At 33.7% G+C, this 10,108-nt stretch overlaps 1 protein-coding gene across 1 annotated transcript in view; it reads left to right on the plus strand.

Annotated features, from left to right (window-relative positions):
- Positions 1-5,897: 5,897 nt before the first annotated feature.
- The window catches only part of LOC106102827, a gene marked incomplete at its 3' end in the record, with an annotated part of 20,530 nt that continues 16,319 nt past the window's right edge, over positions 5,898-10,108 (plus strand). The window contains exon 1 of the mRNA XM_013282411.1: positions 5,898-6,841. Within this exon, the coding sequence (XP_013137865.1) occupies positions 6,365-6,841 (477 nt within the window). The remainder of the gene's footprint in view (positions 6,842-10,108) is intronic.

Genomic DNA, 10,108 nt, shown 5'->3' on the forward strand with positions numbered 1-10,108 from the left:
TCGGTCAATAAAAACACTGGCCATGCAGAGATCGCCGCAGGCTTGGCACGGGCCGAGCTTTCTGCCTCTATAATGGAATGCCTAGAAATCTTTCTTGTATAATCTGTGCTTGCTGATTTTTTTTTAATTGTTATCACTTGTAAATTATACGCATCTTTATTGGAATTTTTATGTAGGGTTTTAAAACAATTATATTTCTTGACATAAATATATGTAAAGTAATGTTTTTTTTTTTGTCAAACTACACATTTTTTTATTTCTTTGCATACGACTGGTAGAGAAATTTTCTTACGAACCCTATACTTTTTGATCGAAAGATAAATAATTGTAAAACAATGCTCTCTGCATTACGCTAAGTACTCATTCCCTGAACGACGGCAACGATCGTCATCAATTAGCCCGTCACTGGCATTCACTATTAATCAATGCGTTTTACCGCGACTCGAGGGTTAAGTCGCGTTCACGGGGACTGTATAATTATCGTCAATGCTCACGTATCGTTGACAACCGCACACTTATGATGATGGTATGTTAATGAGTCCATTTTATATCTCGGTTAAAGATTTCATACACACAAGTAATGTTGAATGAACTTTAGATGGACCTTGACCACAGATAAATGTTAAATAGCAAAATACATTAAATTTAACGACAACGCCATCTATCGCAAGACAGTGTGAAAAAAATAAAAAGTACTTTTAATATTATTTTATTAGCTATCATTGTAACACAATTAAAAAATTGATTAATTTGTAGACCGATGATATAACATTCAACAAAAAAACACACGTTGTCTATAAAAGGGATTGGCAAAGATCCTGTAGATTTCCGGTACTAAATTATCATTAGAACATTGACCTCTGTTGTATAGTTTTGTATTGCTTTTTCCTTACACCCACGCACTAGGTATAGATAAAACTGGCCATAATTAGATATTTTAACCAGAGGGAATCAGTTTCAAAACCAATTTGAATCTTTATGGAATATTACAAATGGATTCTTAGCAATCTCTAAAGTTTGTAAAATGGTTTTTAAATCTAAACCAGCAATTAAAGATTCCGATCACTAAGTATGTGTTTTGTTTGTTCTAGGTAAGCTGTGAGAAGAAATTAAAAGTTACAATTGTGTTAAGAATAGTAAAATTAAAAGTAAAAATGACCTTTCGATGTGTCCCAACATTCCAAACGGTCTCCAACGATAGCAACGCCGCCTGGGTGAGTTTCGCAAAAGCTTTATTTTTTACTACTGGATAACAGATGTCGCTACAAAGAATCCATATAAGTTTTTGTTTTGATTAAATTTTGGCTTTCAGCATATTGTTGAGATGAATAATTCCACATAAAAAAGTCTGAAAAATAATTTAAGTTATTAATCATTTAACTTTATGAGGCTAAAAAGCGCCATCTACTAGAATAAGCTATCATTTTTCAAGTTGGCTTTTATTTGATTTTTTAACTCAGCGCTAGATGGAGTAACTTTAAGCTTTATTTGAAACTTAGGAAAATATTTCAACGATCTGTATGATAGCTTGTGTCTGTTTTAAACTAAAATTCGAAGAGCTGTAATATTCATCAGATTGATGACTTTAGTACTAAAAAACGCCGTCCAATCAATACCAATACGTTTATTTTACTATTAACATATAAAACCTACTTTCATTCAATCTTTCTAATAGTTCTGATTTTAGCGCTATGATATTTAAATATAATTGTACTTAAGAACTAATATGTTAAAGTCGTAGGTGGTAAGTATCATACCAAAGCACTTGTTATTCGATTTAAGTCAACGGTTCATGTTCAGCCTCTCGACATGTCAACGAGGAGACACTAACGCCCACTAGTGTCAATACAAAAAAACTATACCTCTATCCGGGTTTTACTTACGTCTCTTTAAATATTAATGTAAATTTTTGAATCACTAGCTTTTGACCGCGACTACGTCCGAGTGGAATAAAAAACTGAGTATCCTATGTGTTCCAGAATGTGCTCTACATCTATGCCAAATTTAATCAAAATCCATTCAGCAGTTTAGGCTACAAACTCTAACAAATATCCATATAAACTTTCACATTTATAAAAGTAAGGGCCTGTCACAGCATTGTAAATGACGTCACTGTCAATAAGGGAACAAAATCCGATATTTCCATCACATATTTTACACGTTCGATTGTTATCAGACAATTTACAATTTGGTGGGACAGGCCCATAATAAGATACGATTATACAATTTGATATATCGATGGAACACTGGTACTTTTCTCTAATCAAACTTGATCATGCACACATTTGCAAAGACATGCGCGTCGGCTAACTACGAGCCGTTATAAATTTTGAATCTTTTTATACCTATTTTACAACTATGTTTTCATATTGACAGCAGAACATCAAAATGTAGGTACTGCTCGTGACCGTTGACCTCAACGCCCACAGACTTTTTAAATATTTTGACTGCTCACTGTTCTATCAAGTCTTTTCTAAAACCCATGAGTGTACTCTAAACAAACTGTTGACTGTCTATACCTTTTGACGTCTGTAATTTCATTTGAGACGTTTTTATTTGATTTATAGATAGAAGAATTTGTTAGAAAAAAAACAAGGTTTTTGTTATAAGATGGCAAACGAGTAAACGGGAACTTGAATTGCAGACTGCAACTGCAGACGCGTTGTCTGCCTTTAATCGACGAAAGAGGAGACGCTCATAAACAGGATGTTTTCCTTTTCTATGAATCACCTCCACCGTAAAATCCCCTTTTCTTTTTTCCTCTTAAGAAATTTTTCTCTTTAAAAAATATTAAAAAAAGACTAATAATAAGGTAAAGAATTTAACTTAATTTCATGAAACTTACTTTTGAACTGTTTTAATAAGAGTTTTATTAATTTACTTAACATCTTAAACGTAAAAGTTGCGAATATTTTTAATTTAATATCGTACTGGTTGAGTAAAAAACCATAGTGTTAGTGAAGAGAGCGTGGGTTAACTTAACAGCGCTCGTTGAAATCTTTTGTTCTTGAAAATTTATCCACAAATAAGTTTAGAATAAAAGCTAACGGAGCTTTTTGACTACTGATTTTTTTGCTAACTCTAACTAAGGAATCCATGTAGAGACATATAAGCTATGTTTAAATTTATGGGAAGGGTAAAGATATGAAAGAAAGAAGAGCCGTACTTTGCTGTCTAGGTGAAACTAGGCCCACCGAGGGGGTTTTAGTAGGTGAAATCCTACATAACCCTGCCTTCCCCCCAGAAGGCAGGGTATCTTTTGAAGATCCCCCCCCAACACCAAAAAAAAAGGTGAAACTGGGCGGGATACCTAGTTCATAATATGGTAGTAAAACTTTACTTCTTAGTAATGTTATAGCATAGCAGTATATTGTTTATAGCAGTTGCACGCGACTAGGCTCGCGTGATATTAAAAAAAATCATAGCCCATATTACTCACTGATAACGTAGCTTTTTAATTATGAGAGATTTTTTGAAATCGGTCTAGTATTTTTGAGTTATTTCAATACCTACAAAAATAGAAATCTTCCTTCTTTATAATATCAGTATTGATGTGAAAGATGGATTGTTACAGCCTTACAAACAAACGCGTTACAGCAGCCTTACAAATAAAGTTAAACTTAGGAATAAACTGAGTATAAGCAAAACTTGTACTAACTCAGTTTATTCTTAAGTTTAATTTTATACAGCGTTTATTTGTAAGGCTGATAAAGTGTATAATCTAAACTGAACCGATCTCAAAGGCATAGATATAGAACATCTGGAAGAACACATAGGTTCATCACCAGCTCACTATACGTCCCCACCGAGGGGCTCGGAGCCTACCCATTTACCATCGCCTTCAAGAATATATAAGTTAAGAATACATAGGTTACTTTTGTTTTATTTCACGGACTAAGTCTCGCGAAAGTTTGTATTTTTATACGTATAGTACTCGTCGAGTGACCAAACAATAGTCTTAAGATACCGTAAGATATTAATGAGTTTTTAAATACATCTGACAATAGTTTTAAAGACTATTAACGTCAAAGATTCGATGATGAAAATCGATTATAATAATTGGACATCACTCTCAAAACACGAAGACCTATATCACTCGTGAGATACACGTTAGTTAAGTTGTATTTAGGTCATAACTTTAATATTTTATCTCGTACTAGCTGTTCATCCGCATGAAATTATAAAAACTTTATTTTATTGTTTAAATTTGTCAAATTCTTAATCGCAAATTTCAAAATTACGGTTACCAATAAACTTTTTTTTGTTGTCGGGGGGAAATCTTCAAAAGATACCCAGCATTCTGGGGGGAAGGCAGGGTTATGTAGGATTTTACCTATTAAAATCCCCTCGGTAGCCATCCTCTAGTGACATTGACGAAGGTTTCGGGATCTCCAAGGAACACACAACGGTTACCAATAACCTTGGTTCCTTAATGTTGGCAGCTTGTAGTTTATAGTCCCTTTCCCACATGGAGGTTTGTTCTAATTTATTTAACCCCTAAATTTAATAGCGTTAAAATATATAGCCTAAAGCGTGACATAAGTGTAGGGCTTTTTATTAAAGAAAGAGTTATTCAAAAATCTGATGCAATTGCTGACATCCTACGCCACGAAGTAGTGTGTGTTTACTATATTAGTTTAGATTATAGCTTAACTATAGCCATCTTACCATTGTCCCTACAGAGGGTCGGCACAGTATGTGTTCCTTCCATATATCTCTGACACATCAACATTTGCATAGCGCTGCCAACCTTTAATTAATAAAGAGGACGATGAGGGAAAGGGGGTATTTCTCCTACCTAAATATTGAAAAATAATTTAAAAAAAATTGGATAGGTAATGGACTCAATATAATAAAAAATATAACTACTTTTTAAATCAGGCCTAATGTTAAAAAAGTTGTAGACGAAAATCTTAAATGAAAAAAAAAAACAACTACATTATGCCGAAAATCGACTCAATAGCAAAATGACGTAACACCATTCAATTTTCAAACGTGAAATTTTGACCCTAATGACAACATGTAGTCAGTTCAAAATACGAACTTATAAATTACATACACATCCAACCTCGATGTAGCCGAGGAATTAAATTTCCTACCCATCTTTATAAAAAATCCTTTAAATATCATATCTGAATAAGGTCGATATCATATCATAGTTACATATGAACGTAATAAATTATAGCTCTTATCAATTAGTAGTATATTAAATGTTAAGTGGGAAGGGAATTTAATTCTTTACTGCAGTAAAAATATGAGCGTCATTGCACACACACATGCAACCTCCTTTATACGTGTACACACATGTACAATCTACAATCAAACTGGTATATGAAAGAAACAATGTTATAGATTCGCAACGTGGTGCGAGAAGGAAGCTTTTCGTGTAGTATAGTTAAAAACATAAGATAAAACTTTAACATTTAATTCAATAGTCACATTAATTTATCTTCTAAAAATGAAAAATTGTATTTGATTATCGTCATTGAAGTTTAAGTATTTTAAATGTCTTGAATAAAAAATCGATAAAACATAAAAAAAGACACTGTTAAATAATATAATTTGTACAACCGCTTATTAGTTAATTAAACAGAAAAAAGTAGTCCACGTACAAATTATTGTAAGCGTATGTGCTTTCGTGTTTCTTCAATGTGTGAGAGTACTACACTCCCCAACTTTACGCGTCCCGCAGCGCGGCTGCGCGCGGCCACTCCATGTGATAGCCCCGAGCGACGCGCGCTCACGTGCCCCGCGACAAGCGCGCGAAATACGAATTTAAATTAAGAACAATTTAATTTTTAAGATTCTTGACAGTTTTTTTTATTTCTTATGTGCCAGTTTGTTATTGCATTTTAAGTGTACTTTAGTGTTTTAAATATTAAATTGTGAAGTTTTATTTATTTATTATTAATAATAAAAATTTGGATACAGTGATTAAATAAATAAAATGTGATGCAGAATTTACGCGAATAGATGAGCAATTTTCTAAATCGATAACGGGCAAGTAAACAATAACATTCTTAAGCAAGCGAGATACAAATATAAGTTAGAGGGAGATAGACAATCAAATCTACTATCCAAAGAAAATAGAATTCTCATACAAAACGTAATGACGGCACAATAATCGTGTAAAAGTTCACGATTGCCCAACACTATAACAATAAGCCGACCATCGTAATGGGATCTTAAGCAAATTGGTTTCTAGTTGAAATTGTTTCTATACTGGGGGGTCAAGTTAGACTGGTATTGCAACGCGGTCATCTTAAGATAATGATCTGTCGATGATTTACGCCGCCTTAAACCGACAATGGTCACAGATAACCCCCAGCGGTTCCTTACAATGTGACCAATTAACTAAACCAAGATGACCAAAATGAACGGCAACATCCCAGATATAACGAACGAAAATCTCTCCGTAGAAGAAATGTTTAATGATAATATAATCGTAAAACGAAAGAAAAATAATTTCGACGATTACATAGAGAATATTAACACAGAATTAAATAAATATAACAATAACAATAACATAAAATTAATCGATAAAACAAATGACGGGAGTAAGAGAAAAACAAAAGACAAACGAATCGGAATAGACACAGATTATACAAAAACGGTTAGACTCGAATTAAGAGAAGATAATTGTATCATAGAATATAAAATGAATGATGAATTGAATAAGAATGGAACGAATGACATTAATGAAGTACTCTTGGAGAATGGTGGTTTGCATGAATATACCTTAAAAGACAGTGAGTTAAGATTGGACAGTGCGAAAAGTGCTAATAACGAAGTGCTGGAACAAGACGGTGAATTCGTTAATGGTCATACTGAAGGAGATAAGGTAGGCATTACTACATATAAAAGCTTTCCATTGTCTGTCTGTCCATATATAATATATACTTTAGACCTTTAAAAGTACGAAACATATTGTATGCAGTTTTTTAATAGAAGAGTGGTTCAAAAGGAAGGTTTTAATGTAAAAATTTAGAGGTTTCATTATTGGAAGCGAATCCGGGATGGATCGCTAGTGTTTTATATCTTAGAAGTATTAATACGTTGAATGCTTTTAACACGCTAGAAGAGTTCATACAAAAATCATAGTGGCATGTAACGTGTTAAGTTTTTTTTTTATTTATTTGTACTTGATTTTAGGTTATCTGTACAAATTATTTTATTTAACAGAACTTTAATATTATAAAAAGGAAAGATTTGTATTTTTATATTTGTTGAAGTAACTGAAAAACTACTGGGCTGATTTTTAAAATTCTTTCACCTTTAAAAATCTAATTTATTGTTGAATAAAATCGGTCATTTTTTAAATTTCATTCGGACAAAGTCCCGAGCAACAGCTACTAGTTAAATATGTTAGAAATAGTGTATTTTTAAAATTTTTTGAATCCTTAATTTCAATTAGTAAGTAACTAGCTTTCGCCCGGGACTCTGTTCACGTGAAATTTAAAAAAAAACACATTAAGTAGCCTATGTCTTCTTAAAAACTATCCTCTACATCTATGTAAAATTTCATCGAGATCCGTTCAGCAGTTTAGGCTACAAACTCTAACAAACATCCATCTAAACTTTCGCATTTATAATATTAGTAAGATTTATACGTAGAGCGATTACAAACAAATGAAGATCGCATTTATTGACATGTTGACATAATAAAAGCTAAATACAAACTTTCTTATAACATTTAACTATAAAAATATCGTCACATATGAAATGATGTCGCAAACCAGCCGGTTATGGGACAGTTACGCTTGCGTAAGGTTTAATGCTTTTTTGTAATTCGACTTGCAATCTTAAAAATGCACTCCGTCGGTACATCAATGAGCGAAAATCATCGATATCTGACGTAACCGAATTTCGATTTTATTATCCTACTCACTTCGATTTTTATCGATGTTAAATTCGATTTATTTATTCATTTGTAATATCGATATGTGATAATTATATGGAATAGTTTGATGTTAAATTTAACTCTTGTATTTTATTACATCTTACTAATATTATAAATGCGAAAGTTTAGATGGATGGATGTTTGTTAGAGTTTGTAGCCTAAACTGCTGAACGGATCTCGATGAAATTTGGCATAGATTTAAAACATAATCTGGAAGAACACATAGTATACTTAGTTTTTTTTTAATTCCTCCCGCACGGTCGGCGTCACGACCGAAAGCTGGTTTCCAATTCTAATTGGAAACAGTACTTCCTAATTTCAGACGAAACAATTGTGTCATTCTCGATTAAATTCCGATTAACTTATTGAAAAGCATACGATGTTTATATCGATTTAAAAGGATCCTTACGATAATATCAAAGTATTAAATTCGAACCACGTTGACTTCGGTCACTGTAATCCCAAGAGACATTTCATAACTCCGATACTGTCTATAAACGCGATCTGGTACAGATAAGGTTACCCAGTCTATTCATTGACCCGACGAATGTTTACAATGGACCCACAATGCGGAAGGATCGGTCGATCTCATTAGCAGTTCCGGGTTCGATTTAAGTAAAAGTCGCTGCAGATCTGATAAAGTTAAGAAAGAATTTACAACGGTTTTAATATTCTGGTAAATCACGCCTTTAGTCTTGAGGAGTTGGAACAGAGCTTGTATGGAATACAAAAAAATTACACCAACCACATTACATGTTATGGTCCTTCAAGTCGGATAATTTTACAATCAGTAATTAATGAATAACAAACGTAACAATCTCTAACAGATACACAAATTTCTTTAACGCTGATTATTTATAAACCGCTACGCACTTGTGTGGGCGACAGACAAGACTGGAGATGTCAGTTATTTAGAAAGTCGGGAAGGCCGGAAACGGACCGCGAATCGGACTTTAATATAACCGTGAAATTCCACTCGCGGAAGACTTGTAATGACATATATTGCTGTCTCTATTTATTCAAAGAGAATGAAAGGGATAACAATGCACGTGTCACATGAGGCGGAACCCATAAGATTCAATCTTTATGGCAGTTCGCAGTTCGCTACAAGCAGTTAAGTTACCGCGCATCACTTTTCTCCGCTGTTACTAAAGGCAGCATTACATGCCTAAAGCTGGCTCACTTGCATTGAACCTACTTGCACTGGCATCAAGGCTCTTGACTTTGGGGGGTCATGACCCCCAAGCCTCCTCCTGGATCCGCCGTTGATTGGCATGACTGTAACTAGCGTGCAGCTAATAGATTTGACTTTATGACAGTTACGGGCATGTAAGTTCGATGAGGCTACGAATTCGACACAGATATATCTACTACTTTGTACGTTAAACGCAGTGCGGCACTTCTTATTTAAAATTCCGAGCCGCTATAAAGTTTGAATGGCATTATACATCGACGATTATCTTATTAATGAATAAACCTTTACGCTTGTAAAGCTAAAGGTCTGATAAACTACGTTGATTTAAGCGGTATGTCCGTTTACGACTTTTGCACAAAGCCAACTTTCTCTGTTGTAAATTTAACGAAAAATGTTTATAGCGTGACGGTTAATAATCGTTTAATAAAACAATAGAATAATCTTAATAGTTTCTGGAATTTAGGTCAAACTTTCCTCGTAAAGAAATGGTTTAATGATTAAATTGAGATTATATAAGTATACAGGTTATAAATACACGTTAAAACAACTTTTTTTGGTTGATTCATTCGTCATTTTTGTGTCCTAGTCTGTATATAAGTATAGTCTGACCAGAAATATAAAAAATTTGAGCATATTCCATTAAAATATGCAACTAAGATCGCCCAAAAAGTGACGTAATAAAAAGCCGATAGGTGCGCCATGCTATGCTTATTATATTCTTAGTTTAAAGGATAATTGATATACTAGCTTTCGCCCGCAACTCCGATCGTGGAATTAAAAAAACAAAAGTGATTATGTGTTCTTCCAGACTATCATCGAAATCTGTTCAGTAGTTTAGACTACAAACATCCATCCATGCATCTAAACCTTCGAATTTATAATATTAGTATCATCACCAGCTCACTATACGTCCCCACCGAGGGGCTAGGAGCCTACCCTAATAAGGGGTGGCTAGGTCACAGTCAACCACGCTGGCCAAGTGCGGGTTGGTTGACTTCACACATATCTTTGAA

This window comes from Papilio polytes, unplaced genomic scaffold (assembly GCF_000836215.1).
Source record: "Papilio polytes unplaced genomic scaffold, Ppol_1.0 DF823901.1, whole genome shotgun sequence".
NCBI classification, from domain to species: domain Eukaryota; kingdom Metazoa; phylum Arthropoda; class Insecta; order Lepidoptera; family Papilionidae; genus Papilio; species Papilio polytes.